Below are 26,062 nucleotides of genomic sequence, written 5' to 3'. Positions count from 1 at the left end.
AGGTTTTTTTTATCAAACAAGATTTCAGAGATTATGTTGAAATTTCACAGAATTTTTTATTTAACAATTGTTTGTTATACTTTAACCTAATCATTAATCGCTTTAAACACAATCGAAAAAAAAACATTGATTATACTATAAACAACGATTTACACATTATAAACAAAATAGATTATCATAAAATAATCTCTTGTATAACATTTAAATACATATTTTTATTTTATATAATTAATTGTAGTAATTGATAATATCCATGATTAATGAAATAAACTTTAAAATAATTCAATCTGAGGAGACACTAATGCTGAGAAGAAACTTGATGTGATCTTGGCACTTAATTTCGGTTACTCCAATGAGATTTCCAATGTTTATACATCTTTTGGTTAGTCTTGGCACATAATTCGATTTTTATTTCTATATTATAAATCTTAAAAAATAAATCATAGTAAACCGAAACATTGGAATCTCAGTCAGGGATAAAAGTGAGATAGTCTCGCGTAGGTTTTTTTTTTTTTTTTTTTTCATTTGGGAAAACAGTTATATATCCCCTTCTATGAACCTAAAACGACAAATAAAGGTTGATTCTCCCTGGACCTAACCAAATTCGACCTGCACTCAATTATATTTGTGAGAGTATCGAATTACCCTTAATGAAAATAAAATTAGGATTTAGTGATTTCTGCACTCAATCACACATTCAAGTTCGTTTATGCCATTCTCGCACCCAACACCCTCTCGCACGAGCGTTCGCATCCTCACATCTTAGTTGACATTTTTCTAGCAACGTAGTGTTGAGTGGAAGGACCCTTTAAACAAAGATGAAACCAGGAGCGCGAAGGTCCTCCATTGTTGCGCGAAGGTATGAGGGCATCATCTGCATCAACGCACCCTATAAGCCTTTTCAAAATAAACATGACAAAGGTACAATTGAATTTTAGAATGTTCGTCGAGTGCCAATCACAATGAATTGGGTGCAGGAAGAAATTGCCACAAATAAAATGTCTACAAAACCGTGATCCATTTATTTTATTCATAATTAATTATCCCAAGATAATCGAAAAGGGTGGATAATAAATTACGGGTGTTCATGGATTTTGGATTTTTAAAAATCTAATCCAATTTAGATCCAATAAAATGGATTGCATTTAAAATCTATATCTTTTTAACTATATCAAATTTATTTAAATTTTTAAAAATTTATTTAAAATAAATTAAATCTAGATTAAATTTATTTTAGCAATTAGATTAAATTTATTTTATTAATTACATTAAATTTATCTCCGGACTTTGGATGACTAAGCTCGACATGGAACCTAGCTAACTCGATTCGACAAGGGTCTGGCCGACTCGGCTCGCCCTAAGTCTAGGTCGACTTGGCTCTACATGATCCTGGTGACGACTCAACCTTGACTTGAGGCGACTCAACTCGACATGGGCTCGGGCTGACTCGACTTGACACCGGTCGTCTCGAATCAACATGGGCCTGGGCCTGCACAGCTTGACATGTGCTTGGGCTCACACTACTTGACATGGGCATGGGCAGACTCGTCTCGACATTCTCTTGGGTTGACTTGGCTCGACATGGTATCCGGTCAACTTGGATCAACATGGGTCTGGGTTGACTCAACTTGACATCGTTGGGCCTACTCAATTCAAAATTACCGAGCCGACTCACCTCAACTTGGCTCCACGTCAACTTGGGACGACTTCACTCGACATCATTTTGGGCTGATTTGGCTCAATATCGATCCAGGACGACTAAGCTCGACATGGTCTCTGATTGAATCAGATCAATATGGGCCTAGGTCAACTCAAATTGACATAGGCTCAGGTCGACTCAAATTGACATAGGCTCGGGTCGACTCGTCTCGACATTGGCTGAGTTGGCTGGGCTCAACATGGGCCCGGGTCGACTTGGTTCGACATGGTCCTAGGTCGACTCAGATCGATATGATCGATATGCGCCTGGGTCGACTCAGATTGACATAGGCATGAGCCATCTTGGCTCGACATCGATTCTGGCCGACTTGATTCTACATGGCTCGGGTCTACTTGGTTTGACATGGGCTTGGTGCTGACTCGACTTGGACTCTGGCACACTCAACTCGACTTGGGTCCGAATTGACTCGGCTCGACTTTGACCCATCAATTGGACTCGACATGGACTCGGGTCAATTTTGCTTAACCTGGACTTGGATGAACTCGGCTCAACCTGAGTCTAGGTCAAGTTAAGATCTAACATAAAAGTCATTTTAAACAATTCAAAAATATATCTAAAGCATATTTAATTCATATCCAATTAAATAAATTGAACTTAAAATTCAAAAAGTATGAATTTAAATTTAAAATAAATTTATTTAAATAAACTAAAAGATAATATAGATTTAGATTATTGTAAATTAGATAATTTGGATATTTTACCCAACAAAGATTGATTTAGTTAATGTTGGAATTGAATTGATAGATTAGACCTCCGTAAAATTATAATTCTAACCAAATAGGTGAATATCGCTTTCACCTCTTTTAATAAAATATATTCCCTGTCAAAAGTCCACAACTATAGAATAAAGTAAAAAATAAAAGAAGTAAACTCCTGAAAACTAAAAATATAATTAAATCACACATATTTAATTTTTTGAATTAATAGTTAAACATTCCACTACAATAATTTTTTGAATTAGATTATAATTTGTTAATTGTATTTTGGGTTTGGATGTGGATATTAATAACACGGTGTGAACGACTTTATTCCGTTGCTATGCAAGCATGACAGTTGAGTTGCGAAGTCTATTCCCTCCCAACGACGACGTTCAGTCTCGATTTGAGTGTTGACACCAAACGCACCGTACGTGCGCACGCTGCTCTAACAAACCGTCTTCTTATTTCTCCTTTTCCCCAAAACAAAACTCACATAACAGAACGCTCTGTTTCTCCATGATTCTGTTTCAGGTTTCTTCTTCATTCTCTCTTCTCCACTTCTGAACACTTCCTTTTCTTCTTATCCACCGCGCTTTCCTTATTCTTTTCAGGATCTCTTCTCCCTCCGCCGCCTCCACCACGTGTTCTCAGGTACTCTACTTTCCTCACTCTTCCAACCTCAACCTTCAATTTCACAACACTCCACATTCTACTTCAATTCCTACAATTAAATCGCAAACGCCTAATTCAAACCACAAATTACCGTTATCTAAGATCTTCATCAATATTTCACAAATTGAATCCATTCATACACTAATATTAATAACCGAATTAAGTAGTAACATATCACCGACTGCAAATATATACATATAATGAGATTATTCTAGTTTAATTACTTGTCCATATCAATACTATTTTTATGGTGTAATTTTAGTTTTAAATCGAATTTGAACTTTGTATGTATTTATTGTGTAGTTTTAGGAAGTTGAGGTTGGATTGTGTGATGAATAATACTCTTTTTATTGTGTAATTTTAATCAGTTCGAACTTGATTATATATATATGATTTTGAAAGAAAAAAAGAAGCAATGATACAGTATAATTAACGGTTATTAATTCGGATATTTTGTGTGTGTTGTTTTTATCGAAGCAGAATCGGTTTTGCAGTCTTTACGGGAGTCCTTTACGAGTTCGAGTTGCAAAAGCGCGGAGTTGGAGCAATGTCGCGACGACTCAACGGCGTTGGTTTTGAAATTCGTGGCGATGGCGTCGATTTTGGTGGCCGGATTTGGGGGGATCGCGATTCCGCTGGCGGGGAAGTCGAGGCGGTTGCTGCGGCCGGACGGGGACGCGTTCACGGCGGCGAAGGCGTTCGCGGCGGGGGTGATTCTAGCCACGGGGTTTGTGCACATGTTGAGGGATTCCTGGGAGGCGCTTGGGCACCCGTGTCTGAGAACGCGCTGGGGCGCGTGGGCGAAGTTTCCTTTCACCGGTTTCTTCGCCATGGTCTCCGCGCTCTGCACTCTCCTCGTTGACTTTATGGCAACTGCGTACTACGAGCGGAAGGAGGGGCTTGGGCGCGTGGAGCGTGCGAACATTGTTGAATGTAGGAGTGACGAGGAGGCGTTGTTGGAAACGGGAATAGTGGAGGTTAAGGATGTTGGGGGAGAGGGAAGCCATGCGGTGCACCGTACACACTCCCACTCGCACCACCGTGATGATGTGGAAAGTACCGTTCGGCACGTCGTCGTTTCACAAGTAACAACAAACTCACTATTCCTTGTTTGTTTAAATAATTTTGGTTAAAATTTTCTAAAAGTTAAATATAATGAGATTTTTATTACATAAGAAATACAATTTACAAAAAAAAAAAATCATTAAATTTTAATTAATAAGAAAGAGTAATTTTAAAAGTGTGTTATAAAATATCGTAGTAACGTTTTGCATTTTTTAATTTGTGTGATTTCAGGAAACTAAAAATAATAATGGTCATCTTACAGTTTTTTTTCTGAATATTTGTTAGTTGTGTGAGCAGGTGACGTAGAGTTATTTTAGATTATTTCTTCCGTTGGAAATTTACTTGCTTTTCCTCCGTTAGTAGTTATAGCACAAAAATAGCTTGGTAGTTCAAAATTAAGTTAGGGGATGGTAAATGTGATTTTGAATAAAAATATTTTACGAATCAAAAGATATTTACAGCGGAACAAATATTAGATGACCCTCTAGAGTAATTATAATATTAATAATCTTATTATGATAAAAATTATTTATGATATTAGTGTGATTTAATTAAATTTTTATTTTTTAAAAAACATTTAGAAGTGAAAAAAAGACTTTTGCGATAATTAAAAATTTTATATTAAGAATTTGTTTTCACACTGTTACGAATATTGAAATGTTGCTTTCAGTTACACAAGCACTTTTAAGCTTCAAAATAATTTGATTCTTAAGAAAATAGATAATTAATAAGTTCTTAAATTATTATATATGGTTACAATAATAAAAAAAGACGTTTGTTTAATTAAATTTTAGTCTTTCTGAACGTATCTTCAAGTGATATAATATATGTTTTCGACTTATTTTTGTTTCTATTTTTTTTCTTGATTTAAACAAACATCTGAAAAATATAATACATGATTTTTCTATCAAAAGAGTGTGATTTTATAAAAAAATCTTGAAAAAAACTCACCCAAAATTTCATTTGGAAAACACATAGATTACTCAGTGACTGTTTACAAAAAGTAAAGTTTTGCTACAAAATTGTTTCTGAAATAAAATTTGTAAACATAGATTACTGTATTTCAAATTTAACTTCAACAGAAATTAATTATAAGAAATTGCTAGTAACAGACTTTTTCAGTACATATTTTATTATTGGTTAAGATTTATTGGAAGTTATAAAATTAAAAAACATTTACTAAAAGTTTGACTCAAAAAGTTGTAATTTTAATAAATTTTAACTAAAAGACTATATCATAAAAATGTTTTAAAGAATATATTCCGTACATTTTCAAGAAGAAAAAAAAAAACTATTGAAGCTCACAGTTATTTAGTGGTTACCAATTATTCAATGGCCATTGCGTACAAGAATCATTTTCGGTTGCTTGGTCTATAAGAGCATCAAGTCCTAAATTACGCCCACCAGTTTTTGTTTACTTTTTGAATACAACAATGGATGGACCAGCCGGGATCTAAAACAAGTGGACCTGTCAATCGAATCAAATTATTGTTTAACTTAAAAGTTTTGTTGTTTGTAATGAATAATAGTAATGTGCTCCTTCTCTGTAGTATCTATCTGCTAGTAAAATACTATGAATTCTCTTAAACTTCTGAAATAAAGGGTGCATGAAGATTGCTTAAAGTTTATGTTGATTAATTAATAATTTAATAATAATAGACAATTCACAAAGTATGCAAATTTCTGACGTTCAACTTGTATCTAGGTATTGGAACTTGGGATTGTATCTCATTCGATGATAATTGGGTTATCTCTAGGAGTTTCCCAAAGCCCTTGTACCATGAGACCCCTAATTGTGGCATTATCGTTTCATCAGTTCTTCGAAGGATTTGCACTTGGTGGATGTATCTCTCAAGCCCAATTCAAGACCTTATCAGCAACAATAATGTCGTGTTTTTTTGCACTAACAACGCCCTTAGGTGTTGCGACTGGGGCTGGTATTGCTTCAGTTTTTAACCCTCACAGTCCAGGAGCACTCATCACTGAAGGCATCTTGGACTCTTTGTCAGCTGGGATTTTAGTGTACATGGCTTTAGTGGACTTAATAGCTGCAGATTTTCTTAGCAAGAAAATGCATTGCAACTTTAGGCTGCAGATTACAAGTTACTGCTTGCTCTTCCTTGGAGCTGGATTGATGTCTTCACTCGCAATTTGGGCATGATCCTTTTCAATGTTGTAATTTATTTTTCAGGTAATATCCTTCCATGTATAGCTTGATGGTTTTTATTCTTATACATATCTATAACTAATTAACTGAAGAAAAATATAGAGATGCTAAAGATAGATTGCTGAAAAGGGTGTGTTAACAATTGTAGCATTATATCATGTGTAGGGGAGTAGTTGTAGTTATGAGCCCGCTACTTCTATCATAATTTTAAGCATGCAGCTTCACTTAATTAACACCGTCTGATCAGGCCTCCATCAGAATAAAGTAGACAATTACTTTCTGCACCGGACGAAATTTGAACCTGTACATGATTTTTATGTTAAATGATAAAAATGTCCTTGATTTTCAGAATTTTTTTTCTGAAATATATTTTTATATTTTGTTTTAGGAAATTTCTTTTTCAGAATATATTTTTTTATTCTAGGACTGTTTTTTCAGAGTGAAATTTTAATTTTTCAATTCTATTCCGAAATTTCACTTTTATAACACAAAATTCCATTTAAAATTTACTTTTTTAAATGTATTTTTTTTAATTATAGAATGAAGGACAATTTTGGATACTTCTGGATGCATTGGGTGCATGTCATTTGTAAGGTGCAGGAAGAATTTGCCACAAAGTAATGTGTTATTCGGCCCACTTACCTCAATACTCTTCAGGTTCACATCATCTTCATCCTCCACATTGGTTCAAAATCACTGGTATTTGAGCTGTTTCATTATCTGGCAACCAATACTTTTTTGGAAGATATATTATAGGTATTTTTATTGAAGATAATTTCAGTTGACTTAAATAATACTATTGTAATTAATAAAACTCTATTTTTGAATATTTCAACGTGGCTGCATACTTAAAACTGGAATTCAAAACCAGTGATCAGAATGGAACCATTCATATTGGTTAATTCTACGTGTTGGAGGATGGTTCCAATAGCTACAAAAAAATTATTTACTTTGCAATTGAATGGTTTGGTAGGTGAAGCCGTTTTGGCAGGCATAGAAAACAGGCACTAACAAGTAGTAGTGTTCTGATGCAAGTATGCAAGGTTCACTTATAAAATCAAGTTATTTTTGTGTCATACCTCTCTATTAATTGGTCTCACTGTGATACTCATCAAACATTTGTATATTTACCCTCTTATTGAAAATGAGTAAATATTCTTTTCATATATTTCTGTTTGATTATCTCTTTAAATGCAATCGTGGTGCTTTTAATTTTTATTTGTGATTTTAGTCGTCTTGTTTTTTTGTACCATGATAGTTTCCAGATTTTAGAAAATTCATTATTTTAATTCTAATTTTTGAATTTGTTTGCATGCTGTTTCTTTTATTGTGAGATTAAATTAAACACTAAATTTAAAATATTCCTAGGTACTATCATAAAATAATCTTATTAATTAAACTATAAAAGAAATCATGTGCAATATAGGGAGTGTCCCAGAATTGTAAATATTTAATCTCTGAGGACTAAATTTGTGAGCAATTTTTTATAAAAATATCTGATAAATTTTTTATTTCTATAAAAATATTTTAAAAGCCATATTCATCATAAACTTTAGTTGATTCACAATATGCATAAAATAAAAGTTAAACCTAAAGATATCATATTTTTCTTCCAAGATCAAGTTACACAGTGCAAAGTAACTGATTGTCTATACATGTACATGGTCAAAATGCTGGATTTATACTTGTATATATATTGAAGACTATTTGTCATAAGAAATCAATTCTTTAAACAAATTTCATCATTTCAAAAGTAACTTGTGTCTAACCCATAACTAATTTGTCCTCTCTATTCTATCAACTTCATCTTCTTAGCTACATTTGCACCATGAGAACACACTAACCATCAACAATTAATAATTAGTCCTGTCCTTACATTTAATAAATCATATTTTCAATTGCACTTACTAAATGTTACTTGCTAAGAATAGTGATTAAAAATAATATATTATTAACAATTTTTCACTTAACTAAAATATCTTATACTTTATTATTAGAACTGTATATTTCTTTCACTGACTAAATACCAAATCATGATTTAATCAAAACCACCAGTTTTGAAGGATTCTTCCAACCCATTCACAGTCTAAATGATCCTCATCATTAAACAAGTTTTTTCTCCTCTCATTCTCTTCTTCTTTAAAGCTAAATGTTTTGCTACTGTCTTCATTATCAGCCTTAGCCACTCTAGCAAACCTCTTTCTTGTCACAGGAAACCTACTGGTGGAACTAACCACCTTAATCCCTGCCATGATAGATGATTTTGAACTGGAAATCAAGGCTCCACAGCTCTCATTCTTGACATCATGGAAGGAAACAGGGGAATTTGATAATTCATGGGTAGCAGAAAATGTCATCTCTTTGTACAACTCTTGCATCTTCTCTTCTACTTTTTCTTCTTGGAAACAAAACTTCACACTCTCTTCCTTGTCAAATTCATCTAAAATCTCTTGAAACTTTCTTGTTAGAACTTCTTCTTCTGTAGAGTTTGGAGTTTTCTCCATTAAAAGCTTGGTGCCTAGGGAGAGAGAAGAAGTTGATACAAGTTGAAAAACAAAGGGAGTGGTACCAAGAAGGAATAATAAACACTTGTGAGATTAAAAGTTTAGGAAAAGATATGGGTGTGACATATAACTGATATACAAGATAGAGACAAGAGGGCAAGTGATCAATCATGCATTAATCATGCAAAGTCTATTCATTCACGCCTTATTTATTAAATATAGAGTTATTAATTCCGAAATTTTATTAATATGATTTAAATTTAAATATATTTATATATATATATATATACATTTTTTTTTTGTAATTTAAAACTAATATTTATTTATGTTTTAAAATGGAGTCATACCAACGCATTTGACAGTTAAGGTCCATAACCCAATTTTCCTATTTTAATAGGCTTCTTACCATTTCTATTTGCACCCTCATAATTTTTTAAAAAGATCATTTTACCTTTCAGAAAAGTGACTTCCAAATTATCTTTTCAGTGGAATTTTTAGAATATGATGTCCATAATAATGGAGGTGTAGGAAGAAAAATTCTAATTTGTAGCATTTGAGCTTAAATTCTCTAATAGTAGGTTTTGGACCTGATAAAACTAATCTATTTTTGTAACGGACCATCTAGCTACTATTTTTAATGCTTTTAACACAATATGCTATATCAGATTAAAAAGTGATGAAAAAGAAAAGAAAAAGAAAAAAAAAGTCATATGTTTCAACTTCTTATTACTTTGTTTATAATCATCCAAAACTGTCTTCTGGACTTACAATATTATCTCCACATGTAGAAGTACAATACTAACAGAAAAAACCAATATCAATTCGTTTCGATCTAATTATTTTAAAACCCTATTGTTTAAAAACTTCAGCTTTAATGTATACATAACAAATAGAAGCCTTATGGATTTCATAAACTATGTATCACTAAAGGCAAGTACCTAAATCATTTTAAGTACTCCTACTCTACATATGAAACTCAACTTTATAATTTATGATAAGTTTCTATATATGAAACTCAACTTCTATAATTTATGATAAGTTTGTTGCTCAAATAACTATAGAAAAAAATTAAAGTGGTATAACTTAACTTTTTGCCACATGTTATATTAGCTTATTTGATTTTGACCATATGTAAAACTAGGGTACTTTATTTAATAATAAGTTCATGTACAACAAATAACAAATTAATTCAAGATACTATCTCATATATGTGATTTATTTCATCCAATTCATATACATTATACTTAATTTCAATTCATTTTTAGGGTACATTCTCACACAACTTTTGATCATTAAGAAATTATACTCTAAACATTTATATGCATACATACGATAAAACGTCACTTGAGAAATAAGTATTAAAAAAAAATTGACATGAAATCTCTCTCACTCCATTCTCAAACTCCAACCTGAGCAAGGAGTCTTGTCACATGAGTATCCACTCATCTGCTCAAGAGATAAATGCTTTGCACCTAAGAAGATGACCTTCGTCCAAACGATAGTTTAATATTCAAGCGATATATGCAAAATCAATAATTCTATAGATATCACATGTGGTCTCGCAATACTAAATTAATAATTTTATTTCTTTAAACATGTTTAAAATACATATCTACATTCATTAAGTACAACATATTTGCACATTATCACTTCAATTGAACATTCAAACCAATTACTACATTCCAAACCTAAGAAAGCACATTAAAGACAAATCAAATAAAATAATCTTAAACTTAAATCTCCACCATTTCGAAAAGTTAAATATTCAATAACTTTTCATTCCACCATGTTAAATTCATCTATAATTCAAAATTATTACGTACCCTTATCTAATAGTTTCTTATTTACCAAACAATAAGAAAATGAGAGTTGAAAGTATATCAAACTTTTAGGAACATAAGGAAACACCATCAAATCAACTCAAAATACTCATAAGAAGATAAGGTAGTTGAGATAATAACATTTGTCAACTATGAACCAATGAAACCTTAAAATTCTCTCGAATAATGACAACAAAGTGTAATGATGTAAGTTTCACTATATTCGTTTTCAAAATAAAAATTCATACTCGTCTTTGTCATTGATTTTTTTTATCAGCAAAAAAACGACATATACACATGAACCACTTCAGAGGTAATCCAATCTATATACAAAAGACTAACACAACCATACAACACAACAACTTTCAAACAACTACACACCTAACCCCCGTCAATCAACCGCATACAGATTAAAACAAGATTTGTCATTGATACTCAATGAGTATACTTATACCTACACCAATATCTATCTAATAATATATTTTTTTTTCTTTTTATTAATTTTTTCTGATTTTATCTTTATTATTGTTTCGAGCATTATCTACAATGCTCCAACAAAATTTTAGTCTTAATTAATTAGGAATATGGTCCTAACACGCTTCTGTGTGTTCTCCTTTCCACTCTTTTAAACCAATGAAGAAAGAGGAAGCCGTATAAAGCCAAAGAAGCAACACATGTCTTACTTCTCACCCGTGTTTCTCCTCAATCACAATTTTCTGAAGAAAGTCGCAAACAAAATATGAAAAATCATTATTAATTAATAAGTAAAACTGAATTCAACATGTTAAATAAAGTTTTAAATTTGAGTATTGTAAATAAAAAATTAATCAGAAGAATAAATCTTATTAAAAAGAAAGGTTAAATATTTTGTTATTTCAGGTACTTTTACGCAAAATTGATTTTTTTCCTAATCCAATTGGAATGAGTTATTGTCAATTTTTTTTTCGTGAAAAACAAATTTAAAGTGTAGTCTAGGATGTTAAAATATTTCATATTGATAACTTATTGTTGACGTGAACATTATAATATTATAATATAATACATATTGAAAATTCGTTTGTTACATAAAAAAAAATGATACGGACTATTCCAATAATTTATTTACTATAAGTATCCAGAAGGTCTAAAATTTAGACTAAGAACAAAAAATTTACGTTATAAATATAGGAACGGGAAATATATTTATCTCTATTTTTAATAAGAGAAAAAATCACATACAAGTATTATAGATATTGTAGAACTAATTACTAATTAAATTTATTTATTTTTTTAGCAAAAACATATAGTTCCTAAAAAATATGATTAATGAAGGACTAGGTGGGAAAAGATAAAGAGCCCTTTATGATGAGAAACCTAGCTAACAAGGTATGGTTGTTGTTTAGTCCACTCATTAGGGATTGAAGTTGTTGATAATGGTGAGTTTGAGCATATAAATTTCAAAAAATATGATGAGCATTGAGCCTAATGTGGAGACATATATATACATATAATTTGTATGATGAAGAAGGAAGCTACGTAAGAGTGATAAGAGTCACTCCCTGTGTGTGAAATGTGGGAGAAGATTAGATTTATATCTGTAATTGATGGTGAAGGGTTTGTCTGAGTATAAGAGATAAGAGGTGAGATAGGGTAAGTCCTAATGCAAGTGGTACTCTTAAATTTGGAGGGTCCATCATATTCTGCAAAATGACAATGTATCTATATATAGAAGGAAGAGATTCAAAGTGTGTGTGCATGTGGGTTTATTTCAAGCTACCAAAACTTAAGGTAGAGAGAAATCTAATCCTTATATATGTTTTATCAATATACAACACTTCCTTATCTCATTTTCTTTATTCAATTCAAGATTTAGTTGGATCATAGTAGTATATTACAAGTTTATTTCAAAACAATAGATAAATTTTCTTTTAATGTAAAATTACGATTATTTTAATTTCTAGCTGAGTGGTTTGAATTTAGGTGAAGGAGGTTTAGGGTTTGATTCTTTTTTATACGGGTTGAACCATCCATATGAAGTGGTTCACATTTATTGATTTTTTTATTGTTGATAAAAAAATAATTATTTTAATTAAAAATTAGATTATTTTATTTGAAAATATTTCAAATCCACTCTTTTAAAATAGTAACTAAATCTATTAGTTTGATTAGAATATAGTTAATTTTTTTTAAATAAAAACATTTAATTAGTTAAAGATTAAATTAAAACAAAGAATAAATTTATCATTTTAAATAGTATGGTAGGAACTTAATAACTTTAGTTTATTTAATTAAGATATTTAATTTATGATTTTTATTGTTATTTAATTAAAATGATGATATGGTAGGAATTTATGACAATTTATTTTCAAGAAAATAGAAACAATTTCAACCTTTTTCTAAAATTAAACACTCTAAAATTTATTTTATATCCTTTTTTCGTTCTCATTCTCATTCTTAAAAATGAAAAAAAAAATTACATCAAGCAAACATCTCCCTAATTACAATAATTATCAAATATAAAATAGATCTACCCGTTTCCTACTTTTTTTTATTATTTATTATTTAATTTCTTATATATATAACCATTATTATTAATAATTTTGACTATAGTTATTTCACATTGTAAACTTAAACATAATTATAAACCTATTATTTTGGTTTTTTACGGTAGTTCCTTATCAATTATAGTATATTTTACATAAATGTATATATAAAAACGCATAGGTTTTTTCATATATATATAATTATTTTCTTTTTCTCCTTTTTTTTGTTACAATGGTTGTATTATAGGTTTTGGACGAGCTATATTATGTGTGTTTTTGTAATTTGGGATAGACTATTGTAGTAGAAGATTATGTGAAGTAGTCTATTTTTATATAAGAGTGAAAGTATTTCTTAAATATTTTATTTTATTTTTTTATTCACTACAAGAAAATCATCAAATAGAAATTAATTTTATAAACCAAAATAATTAGTTGTAATAGTAACTAAATTAGAAACCATTTTAGAAACTAAAAAAAAATTGGTTTCTAAATTAGTTTTTATTATTGTTAAATAGTTTGGTATGTAATTAGCTACCAAGGTTTTAACTATAAATTATTTAGATTCTAAATTTGGTAGCTAAAACCTTGGTTGCTAATTAGATATCAATCTAGAAATCATTTAATAATAATATAAACTAATTTACAAATCACAAATTTTTTTAATCTCGAAAATAGTCTCTAATTTAGTCACTATAACAACTAATTATTTTTTGTCTCTAAGATTAATTTCTATTTCATGATTTTCTTGTAGTGATGATTGTTAAAAGAAATTAGCAATTAACATATTTGGAGAGATGAATAGGGCATAAGATGAAAGGTTTGTGGTGAGAAGGTCATTTTCAGTGTGTTTTTGATAAGGAGAATAAAATCATTGCGTCTTCATGACTAGTCTATCGTATGAGATACCATCTCAACATACCACAATTTTTGTCTTAAAATCCTAACTCAAAACATTTATAAAATCCTTTCTTCTTCAAACTTCTTCGTGTGTTTCACAGAAAAGAAAAAAAAAATAACTAGATTAAACACTACAAGACAATCATGAAATAAAAATCAATTTTTAGATATCAAAATAAATAGTTGTAATAATAACTAAATTAGAGACCATTTTAGAAACTAAACATAAATTTGGTTTCTAAATTAGTTTTTATTATTGTTAAATAGTTTCTAAATTGGTATCTAATTAGCAACCAATGTTTTAACTACCAATTATTTAGTTTCTAAATTTGGTCTCTAAAACCTTGGTTGCTAATTAGATACCAATTTAGAAACTATTTAACAATAATATAAACTAATTTAGAAACCATTTTTTTTAGTTTATAAAATGGTCTCTAATTTAATTACTATTGCAATTAATTATTTTGGCCTCTAAAAATTGGTTTCTATCTCATGATGTTCTTGTAGTGAAAAAGTAAATAATGAAACAGAAATGTAAAAAATTTTATGTAATAAATAATTGAGTTTGCTTTTTAAATATATTTTTCTTGTTTTTTTGTTGTTTGCAAACATCAAAAAGAAAAAAAAACATTTAAAAAAAACGCAAAAGACCAACTGTTTGGCTAAGCTATTACAAGTGTTTTTTTTTTTTCCAGTGGGTTATGATAGCTACAAAAAAAGTCAATATCAAACGATTTTAGTGCCACAAAACGATTTATTTTTGCATGGAAATTAGAAAAGTGTTTAACTCCACATTATTTCATCTCCTTTCATGAGTTTCATAGGTGAAAGATGCTTCTCATTTATCTCTATTTAATATGAAATTTTACTCTCTTTTTTCTAATAAGTTTGATATGTAAAAGATGTGATAAATAATTCAATAATATTGAAGACAGACTTAATGACATGACTCATGATCATTTATTGGATTTTATTTGTTGTTTTCATTTCACTTAAGCTACTGCATGAACAATTCAGGTTGATATAAATTTTACTATTTTTTTATTTAATTTAGTGAGTATGTTTTGTTCTTGTAGGATGGGTAAGCTCAAATATCACTCAGCTCGGTCTTCTTAAGATTCGATACATATAATCGAGATGTTATGGATGGTCCGATAGCGGGTGGCACGATAGGCCCAACACAAACACTCGTTAAGATAGATTCGAAATAGCTCTGATACCATATTACAAAGTGAACTTTAAGTCTAACTCAACCCCATAAAACCGGCTCAATAAAGTGAGGTTTGCACTCACTTATATACTATGAAAGGCTCTGATCTCTAGTCGATGTGGGATCTCCAACAACCAGTAACCGTCATACCATCACACATATACACTGCCCATTCAAACAGCCTAAATAAACCCAAAATACGTCAAACAACCAATCGCATATATTTTAGAGGTTCCAAACACCAACTGAAAAAGGGGACCGAAACAGATCAGAATTTTGCAGCAATCCAAAACCAAACCTTAGCTTGCATCACGGTACAAACTTCAAACGCGTCGACCACACCCCTATTGAAAATAATAGAGTTTCTATGAAACCAGATTTTCCCCACGATCTCAACTCCACACCTGTATGGAAGGTTATTTCGTCGCGTGCTAAGATGAGAGGTTGAGACACCAGACTATAGATGTTTGCTGTTTGATGATCTGTTTATGTTTTGAATATGAAAAATGTAAATTATTCAAAGTGATTTTTTTATTTGACTTGATTCAACACGCAACCAAATTATGCAATTACTAAGCATTTTTTTGCGAGTGTTTGTAGAACTACTTGCAAGTTTTCCATGTCTTTATTATCTGAATCATCCACAACATTATTGAGAGGTGTCAAAATCTGCCGGAACAAGTTGTAACCGAAGGAAGTTGAGACCAAATAACAAAAATTCCAGCAAAATGTGGGAAAAATCTTTGTGGTGTTTTGTTTTTGATATATATTAAAAGAGGTGTCTGTGTCAGACGTGGCTTTGTGCCAACGTTGGATGTTTTGTTGCAACAACATGTTGCATATATCAGTACCTATCCCTTTAGATCTGCACAATCTTCTTCCCCTTCTCCAAAATCATCACACTTCATTATTGAATTTTTCTTTTTATCACGAAGAATAAATAAAATAAAATGATACTCAATAAATTGGGAATCCAACATATTCTACCAAACATAAACCAGAATGATATAGACCTGACAAAACATATATATATATATATATATATATATATATATATTCATATCATAATACAATTACATCATCCTTCTAAAGAAGACACGTTCTCACAAAATAAGACAAAATAAATATCATTTTACACCTTTCTCCAACAACTAAATAGGATTTACCACTAGTTATGTGAATTAAGAATATGATAAATCAACACAACTTTTATAGCATAAAACAAAAACAACTTTTCAAATATATATGAATATGATTTAGTTGGAGCAGTAGTTGAACTTGTGACTGAATTGTTATGACTTAATTAATAGTCTAGAATTAACTTTAATCCATTCTCAATGTTTATAATTTTGTAAATATGTAATTTTGATTCTTATAATAAAATTTTAATTATTTGTTTATTCTTTTAATTTTTAAAAATTAAGCAAGTTTAATTCATTGCTAGTGTACTTAAATTTTAATATTAATATGGATAAATTCTTGACATTTATCATTGATACATGTAAAATTTTCACTAAAAATCGACTCACCATGTGTTTTAAATAACTATTTTTTTCTATCTAAAATGGTCTCACTACTAATGTAAATTTTTATAGGATAGAAGGACAAAAGCCTTATGTTCATCTATAATTGTGGATTACATATTAAAATCAGAAGAATTCGAAAAAGAATTCCAAATTCAAGGTAAGATAAAAAAATTTATATAAATTCACCAGAAAAATATCACTACAACAAAATCATGAAATAGAAACTAATTTTAGTGACAAAAACAATTAGTTACTATATTGACTAAATTAGACACCATTTTAAAAACTAAATAATTGGTAGTTAAAACCTTGATTGCTAATTAGATACCAATTTAGAAACCATTTAACAATAATAGAAACTAATTTAGAAACCTTGCAACTAATTATTTTGGTCTCTAAAAATTAGTTTTTATTTCATGATTTTCTTGTAGTGTAATAGTCTTAGAAATGTATACAAGAATTAACAGTCCAACATACTCTACAAAATATCAATCAGAGTAACATATACATGACAAGACTGATATAGACATGATCATAATACAATTACATCATCTCTCCAAAGGAAACACGTTATCACAACATCCTTCTTCAACAACAGAATAAGATCTTTGTCAGCAAACCGATAATACTTTTTCATGTGGTGACAAATTTGTTGATACTTGGTGCCTAACTGAGATGTCAAGTTTTATAAATACAATGTTATAGACTAAACAAATTATCGGTATCTAAATTAGTTTATATTATTAATAAATAATTTTTAAATTGATATCTAATTAGCTAACAAAATTTTAGTTACCAACTTTAGAATCTAATAACCGATAACTAAAACCTTAATAGCTAATTAATTACCAATTTAAAAACTATTTATCAATAATAAAAATTAATTTAGATACAATTAATTTTTTTAATCTCTAAAATTATATCTAATTTAATTAATATAATTTTTTTAATAAAATTAATTTTGAAATGAAATACGGTTGTATATACTTAGTAATTAATTAGTGTATTTTGAATGTGGAATGGTGAAATTGAAGTATATAGTATTATAATATTTGAGAGGAGGACAGAAAAAGTGCAGATAGGTGTGGAGGAATTCTGGAGTAGCAACAGTGTGAGTAGTGTTGTTGTCTCTTCTTAATTTATTTTGTTTTGTATATGAAACTCATCACGTGAATGCCTTTCAGACAACTCTTCTCTTTTTAGCCTCTCCTTTGTTTATAACAACCCTACCACCCTATGATAACTCTCTTTCTCATTCATTCATTCATTGTTTCATACCCTATTTCAGACTTCTTCTTCTTCTTCTTCCTTCCCTATACCTCTCTCTCTCTTTCTCTCCATATCCATGACTCCTTATTCTCTCCATTCACCATCTCCTTCCATGCAACCTCAAACCCAAATCTTCATTTCTCCTACTAATCAGGACTGCCCTACCTTTTTCAACATATTTGATCCTAGGAAAACCATAGATATTGGAGCCTTCAGACAAAATTATCAACAGGCAAGATATCATCATTCATATTCAACTATGTTCTTCATATTTATTTGATCAAGATTTATCATTACTTTAATTTCTTTACCTGAGATCATGCCCTTCCCCTTTCTTGGATGTTTGGCTTTATGATATATCTATCCACTACAGAAATAGTAGTTTGCTAAGCAACACTCAACACAACACTTGTGTCTTTAATTAACTAACAGGAAAAACTAATGCTTTCAGAAAACAGTCTGATATGGTTGGATCATACATGAAATAGTTCTTGTGTATTTATGATTTCTTGCTCATGAAAAAAAATTTATATGTTTGCCTTAATTTATCAACTTGATTGATGAAATCATTTGTCTCTCTTTACATTAGGTCAAATTTATTCTTCTTGTTGAAACTTCTGATAAAAAGACAGTAGAGTTTGATTTTACACATTCTCATCTACTGATTAATTTTCCTTTTTCTCTTCATAGCTTTCATCTCTATGTTTCTCTTTCTTTGGTGCCTCTCTTTTTCTTTCATATCTAATATTACTAAACTTTTTATTTTTCTCATCCTAAATATAAATCTAACATATATGTGATCTTGACTTTAGGATGAGATGGTACTGCATGATGGATCATCAAGCAATAACAATCTGAATTCACCTGAGCCAGTTATGGTTGATCCAATTAGCAGCACAAGTGAGGGCAATTTAGCCTCATACAAAATGGATGATGAAGACATTAAAAATGGTCACGGGTCTGGGAAATGGATGTCTTCAAAGATGAGGTTAATGAGAAAAATGATGAGAAGGAGTATGAGTCCAACCACTGACAGATTGAATCCACAAGGGCAAGAAAGCAGATACAGCCAAAGAAGCCCTCGAAACAACACCAGTAACACCACTAGGGTTTGTTCCGACTGCAACACAAGCACTACCCCACTTTGGAGGAGTGGCCCTAAGGGTCCTAAGGTTCATCTTTTCCCTCACCTCTTTCCTTTGTAACAAAGCCACTTTTGTTAACAACTTTTCCATAAGATCACTGCAAAAACCGTACACAGTACTATCCTATTATGCATCAACTTCATTTAACAAAAATAAAACTGTTAGCACAGATATTTTAAGTCTATATTAAGCACTACATTATATAATACATCGACTATAGATAGTTTCTCTAAAATAAGAAAATGATAAAATAGTTTTACTGTGTTTCCTATAGTGACAGTTTATTGATTTTATAATAGTAAGCATCATTTATAACATCATTTATAAGTTTAACAAGAAAGGTTTATTATCAGATAACAGTAAAAAATGTGCAAAACTGTTTAGTCAACCATTTTGAACTTAGTTTTAATATTAGATAACAGCTATGCAAAACTGTTTTACTTTGAACGAGCATTGTTAACATGCAACATTTTGGTGGTGCAGTCGCTATGCAATGCCTGTGGAATTAGACAGAGGAAGGCAAGAAGGGCAATGGCTGAAGCTTCAAATGATTTGGTTACTCCCATAAACTCAGTATGTGCAAAGACCAGAGTGCACAACAAGGAAAAGAAGTCTCGTGCAAATCATTTTGCACAGTTCAAGAACAAATACAAGTCCACTACTAGTACTGTTACTGCTACTGCAGGGTCATCTGAAGGGGTGAGAAAGATTGAATATTTCAAGGACATTGCCATAAGTTTGAGGAGTAAAAACTCTTCTTTGAACCAAGTGTTTCCACGGGATGAAGTAGCTGAGGCAGCAATGCTTCTGATGGAGTTATCTTGTGGTTTTGTCCACTGATAATTAACTATAGTTAGATATTTTTGCCATTTTGTTTTTGTTTTTTACTTTTATATAGAAGCATCTGGTAACTATTTTTGTTTGGTTGTGAGTTTTGAGTTGTGAAATCGAGGTGGTGTATTGCAGCAAGTATTGTCGGCTACTTATATACACATCTGTGATGATTCATCCGTGAAAGTTTGTGTTATAGTGATATGATATATAGTACTATTGTTGCTACAAAATCAGAACCAAAGACAGATAAAAAATAAATAAATTCTTGAGACTACATATATGCAATTTTTCACATAACTCTCACCACACATACTATGATTTTCTCCTTATGATTGAGGCAATACAACTACAAAGCTTCAAACAATAGTAAGTTAAGGAGAAGACTTGTTTTCATATATTTTTTTACACTTAATTACTTAATTACAAGAAAATCATTAAATAAAAATTAATTTTAGAAATCAAAATAATTAGTTATTACATTGAATAAATTAAAGACAATTTTATAAACTTAAAAAATATTGGTATTTAAAATAATTTTAATTATTAATAAAAATTTATAAAGTAGTTTCTAAATTAGTATCTAACTATTACTTACAAGGTTTTAACTACTAACTACTTTATCTTTTAAATTAATTTTTATTAGTTTTTTAGAGATTAATTTAAAATCTAAAATATTAGTAGTTAAAATCTAGGTATCTAATTTAGATATCAATTTAGAAACAACAAGTGTGTGTTGTTTATATGATAAAGTTTTACGACAATTTCTGTACAAAGCAGAAGATAATTATACAAGAAAGAAAAGTATGTGATAGGTGGGTTGTATAATACACGAAAATAACGACAAAATGGTGCACGTCAAAAATTTTGTTGTAGTATAAAATATTAAAAATATTTTTAGTTCACTAGCTTTGGTATTCTCTCCACACCATAAAAATTAATTGGTTTGATATTCAAAATTGAATTCATGTGTTGAGAAACAAAAGACAGATATTGCAATTGCAGCGTATTAACTTAATGGAATATATTTTTAAAATTTACTAAAATAATATTATTAGAGCTACCAACATTTTATAAAATAATTGCAAACAACATCTTTTCAAGTTATTTAGAATATATTTTAATGAACAAAATATCTTAGACGGATCAAGTTATTTTCATCAATGTTGAATTAGACTAAAATCTAATTTTTAATATCTAGTATGATAAAGTATATACTATTTGTAATAAAATTAAGTGACTTTATATATATATATATATATATATAACAATATTAAAGTATAATGGGTCTCATTTATTATTTTTGTCGTGGATTCACAGAATCTCAGTCCTACAAGGAGTTTAGTGCTTTGAGGATGGTACCTCATGAGGTTCTTAGTACAACTTCATTTTAACCTACAAAAATATCTAATGAATGAAGATTGTTATATTGATAAAGATTAAAAATCAATCTTCAATTGAGATATTTTGAATTTTTTTTTAATCTGTAAAGAATAAATAAAATAAAATAATGTAGCAAAATTCATAAGATGAGCCTAAATATACAGGTGTGTGTTTACAAAATGTTAGGTACAAAAAGAAAAGATCCAGGTAACTTTTAAGCCCAATAAGAGAGCCTTATAAATAGAGGTTAAACCCAAGAGGTAAGTAAGAGTGAATTTGTTTGATAATTAACTAGTACCAATTCTGACTTTGGCATCGAAGCACTTTTCAGGTACACACATCCATCCGTGAGAGGAGACCGAGACCAAGAACCGAGAGATCCAGTTAACCTAGTCCAGAGAAGTGAGAATCTACAAGTCATATCCAACTCCAAGCCGAAAGCCCAGACCGACAGCTCACACTGAGAAAGAAGACCGAGAAATCAACAACCTCAGAAAAAAGAAGATTGTTTCTAAACCCTTGCAAAAACACAAACTAATCAACAACATTTCGGTAAACAATAAAAAATAATAAAAAGAACAACAATTGGTAAAAATAATAGGAAAAAAATATAGAAAACAAATTCTACATTCTCATATAAATATCACTCGTGTTACATTGTGAAATAATCAACTTGAACAAAATAAAATAAAATATTATTTGTATTTAATGAGTGTTACTGAAATTTCTAAGTGTTTTGTAAACATCTATTTAATAATTTTCTTCTTGAATAAGAGTTACAACACTGTACAAACGTAAGCACAATTAACTTTTATGGACAATTTTCTCATAAATTTTATTACATTTACATAATTTACTAACAATTATTCTCATAAACATCACTTCTTCAGCTACTCTTCCTTTTGTTTATATATAAATTCACATTTTGAATATCATGTATGTGTATTGTTGTATTCAATTACTAGAAAAAAAAAATTGTTTGAATAAATCTTTTAAGAATGATTTTAGGATAACTAATTTATTTGAAAAAAATAATAAAATTTTATAATTACAAAATTTTAAACTTATAAAGTTTAGTTACTTTTCTTTAAAAGAAAGAACCTTTTACAAATTTCAACTATTTTCTCAATCGTAAGCTAAAATTACAAAAAACTTTGTTTAGTCCAAAACAACTTAAATTTGAAAAGTATCTTTTATATTTATATATTTATATATATACACGTGTGTAATTTCCCTGACCACACACTTGGTTGTGAGATGAAAAGGTTGGAAATGGGTGTGCAGAGTTTTTGTTTTTTCTAAAGACCCTTTACCAACAGGTTAACATGCTTCTGTTTTATTCTCATCAATCAGATGGATCAATATTTTTTACTATCAATCTTGTTACAAAATCCTTTTCATAACCAAAAAAATTAAAGATCTTAATAAAAAATCATAAAAAATGTTTCCAAACTAAAACTTGTTTTTAAAAAATTAAATGTTTTTCAAATTCAAAAAAATTATATAAAACTGTTCCTAATCTTTCTCCTTTTGTTGTCTTTTATCTAATTCTTGAATTTTGTTGGAAGTATAATAATATATTGAATAGTATATTTTTTCTCTTTAAATTTGTATATTTCAACTTTTGTCTAATTACTCTTAATTTTTCTCTTTTTAATATCTTGTGTTCAAAAAATTATTTTAAGAGTATAATTTTTTTTTCAGATTTACTAAAAAAAATTACATATTGATGAACCTATCGAGTCACAACATTCACTTAAATAAAAAGTAGAAGACCTATAGTTATAATCAAGAACTTACAAGCGCATTGAATTTGAGTGGGTCTCTACCCATTCTTAATGGGTCCAAGATCAATTTTAAGAAGTCAACTTTAGGATATAATTAAATGTACATATTAGATGATGGAAGATCTCTAATCAAGGAAACAACAATTAGGTTATGGTTCAAAGGATTTCGAAAGATTGAGCCTCAATTGACATTAGTGGACCCACGATATTGTATGTAGTAAAATAAGGTATCTTTAGACCTTGTATTTGGCGAAGTAATGTAAGATATTTTAGCCTTGTAGGGTGTAGGGTGTTGGACTTGTATTTGTGCCTTTAGTAGATTAGGGTTAGATGGATCTTGCTAGGGTTTTAGGGTTCACACAAGCCTAAGAGAAATCCTAAAACGTATAAGTTAAGGTTAGAGGTACATACATGCTTCTTGCATTAATTAGAGCAAATGTGGAAAGCATGAGTGGATAAGTATATCCATTTCATGCACCTAAAATAAAGGGAATTCAAATTTTAATTTCCCTCTTGATAATTGTCCTCAACGTACTTGTTCTTGAGTCTCCTTAGGATAGAATCCTAAATTTGGCTACCAAGTCTTTCTTCTTAGAGAATTGGTCTAACCTCTCTTCTAGGGTTCCTCTCCCAATACACTTCAAAAGCCACCGAATATTTTCCATCTCCAATCTTTTGCAACACTCCAACTCCATCCATTCATTGAAGAAGCAATGTAAAGAAGAAGAAGTTTATCACATATCTTATTAAACATTCTCTTCAATTCATGGTACTTTATTGTGTATTTTTTCTTCTTCCGATAATTGTAGTCATTAAGAATCATTTCTTTCTCGGGATAAAGGCTACAATGTTATAAGGTAAAGATTGTGATGTTCCTCCCCCTCCTCATTCTCACCTTCTCTTTATTTTCTCTCTCTCCCCCCTCTCTTAAATCTTTTATCTCCCTCCTCTCTAATTTTCTTCCTCCATGTCTCATTTCTTTTAGAATTCGATCACACATCATCGTAGTTAATGAGCTAAGGATCAATTCTAACTGATCATATTTTCAAATAAAGTAAGTTTTATCTTCTTTTTCTTATGATTTTTTCATCATTCTTAGTGGGACTAATTGAGAAAAATAATCATCTCAACTTAGCTAAGCTCATAAAATTTGGTTATATTTGGATACCTTTTTCTAGGTCTCTAGACTTTGAATGAGTTTGTACTTAAGTTAAAACTTTCTTTGTAAGAGTGGATTGGTAAGAAAAACTAATTATGTTTTTTTTTTATAATCTTATAACATAAATTATTTGGATGTAAAGGTGATTTAATTTCTCAAAATTATAATTTTATGCAGGGATGATATTTTATTTAAATATTTCAAACATAAAGTTATTTGTGTTTTGATTAATATAAATGAATTGTTTTGAAATATTTTAAAATTTTCTATGTAAATTTAATTTTCTTAACAAGTAATTTTATATTTGGAATTTGTAAATAACTAGCATACTTTTAATCATATAATGAATATCAATGTTTATCAAATTATCAAGTGGTTTATCTATTATATTTATATTTTTTTATTTTTTTTTATAATTTTGAATACTTACACTTTACGTTAATAACTTTTATATCTAAATATCTTTATAGATAAATTATTTTCTATTATAAATATGTTTTTAGTTTTATATATCTTTATATTTTTATAATCTAGATTAAATCTATAATATATATATATAGTTTAAAAGTTACCACGTGGTAAATAGTAGCAAAATAACAATGTCAATAAACAGATAATGTCTTACTGTGTGTCTGAAAGCGTTTTTACAAGAATTTGAACTAAACTCTTGCATTTATCGTTCTGAGTTGAATTTAAAAAATTATATTAAAATTGTAAAACAAAAGATTAGACAATTTTAATAGCCACTTTTTCCTATACAAAGTCTTAATGTGATGTGTCTTTTATTATTAAAATAATGAAAGTGTCCTTCTATATGGACCAAGGATTATATTGTATTCTATAAATAATGAAGAAAAGTGAAAATGAAATCAAAATTAAAAAAAGTTACTTTACTATTTTTGTATGAACCTTGCTAGAATAAACTTACGAAACTTAATAGAATGTTTTACCTTCGAGCAACAACCAATAAAAAAAAATCAATTTCAACAATGTTACATAAATCCAAAATTCCTTGTATTATTCTCACTTTAAATATTACATTTCTTTTTTTATATAAATTTAAAAAATACAGTAAAAACTAATCGGAGTATAATTAAAGAAAATTTAGTTTTGAGATTTCAAATACACAATTTATAATTTTCCAAATCTTATTATTTAATACATTTTGAAAATAAAATAAATTCCCCTTTGCCATATTCTTAAACCATCGATTCTCTCTCAATGTCTTATTCCAATCCTATAATTTCCACTCTCTAATTATATTTCTAACGACACTCACTATTATTTAAGTGTATAGTGATATTAATGGGAAAAAAACTACCAAATTTCATTTTAAAATATATAACCTTTTTAAGCAATAACTTAAATATATGTTATTAATTTTATTCTACTCAGATTAAATTAGTTAAATGTTTTAATACATAATATTTAGACATTGACAGTAAAAAAGAAAGAAAAAAAATGACTTGCTCTGAAATAAAAATTGTACTTATGTTGAATGTTTTATTCAATGTTTTTGAATTTATTCTACATCAATCTTTTTTTTCATTAGGAAAATTGAGTGAGAAAAAAAATAAACTAATTAAACCCTAAACCAATTAACCCTTGATTATTGCCACATGGTTGGTGGATCTGGTATATAATACACTGATAAATACTATAAACCAAACCTTTGATTCTATTAACC

General features: G+C 29.3%; 2 protein-coding genes across 3 annotated transcripts; both read left to right on the top strand.

The window, feature by feature from the left end:
• The first annotated feature begins 2,752 nt into the window (after positions 1-2,752).
• Positions 2,753-7,486, top strand: LOC137816633 (zinc transporter 4, chloroplastic). Of its 2 annotated transcripts, none has more exons than XM_068619859.2 (5): positions 2,753-2,949; positions 3,030-3,069; positions 3,571-4,175; positions 5,972-6,346; positions 6,862-7,486. In XM_068619859.2, exons 1-4 carry the CDS (start codon positions 2,935-2,937, stop codon positions 6,314-6,316), a joined length of 1,005 nt encoding a protein of 334 aa, XP_068475960.2. In that variant the 5' UTR covers positions 2,753-2,934; the 3' UTR covers positions 6,317-6,346; positions 6,862-7,486. The 2 variants fall into 2 exon arrangements, with proteins under 2 accessions (XP_068475960.2, XP_068475957.2); XM_068619856.2 differs by having other exon boundaries at positions 5,861-6,346.
• A 10,479-nt stretch (positions 7,487-17,965) lies between these two features.
• On the top strand, positions 17,966-20,279 carry LOC137816632 (uncharacterized). The gene is made up of 3 exons (XM_068619855.2): positions 17,966-18,302; positions 18,883-19,242; positions 19,699-20,279. The coding sequence occupies exons 1-3, from the start codon at positions 18,147-18,149 to the stop codon at positions 20,053-20,055; spliced, it is 873 nt and encodes a 290-aa protein (XP_068475956.1). The 5' UTR covers positions 17,966-18,146; the 3' UTR covers positions 20,056-20,279.
• The last annotated feature ends 5,783 nt before the right edge of the window (positions 20,280-26,062 follow it).

This window comes from Phaseolus vulgaris, chromosome 1 (genome assembly GCF_051622355.1).
Source record: "Phaseolus vulgaris cultivar YP4 chromosome 1, ASM5162235v1, whole genome shotgun sequence".
NCBI classification, from domain to species: Eukaryota; Viridiplantae; Streptophyta; class Magnoliopsida; order Fabales; family Fabaceae; genus Phaseolus; species Phaseolus vulgaris.
The sequence above is the reverse complement of the archived record's forward strand: the minus strand, read 5'-3'. Positions and strand labels throughout refer to the sequence as shown.

Coding starts and splice junctions, on each gene's coding strand:
- LOC137816632 (XM_068619855.2), top strand. CDS start 18,147: ATGACTCCTTATTCTCTCCATTCACCATCTCCTTCCATGCAACCTCAA. Junction 18,303..18,882: donor TCAGACAAAATTATCAACAG/GCAAGATATCAT, acceptor TCTTGACTTTAG/GATGAGATGGTACTGCATGA. Junction 19,243..19,698: donor GTGGCCCTAAGGGTCCTAAG/GTTCATCTTTTC, acceptor TTGGTGGTGCAG/TCGCTATGCAATGCCTGTGG.
- LOC137816633 (XM_068619856.2), top strand. Junction 3,070..3,570: donor CCTCCACCACGTGTTCTCAG/GTACTCTACTTT, acceptor TTATCGAAGCAG/AATCGGTTTTGCAGTCTTTA. Junction 4,176..5,860: donor GGCACGTCGTCGTTTCACAA/GTAACAACAAAC, acceptor ACTTGTATCTAG/GTATTGGAACTTGGGATTGT.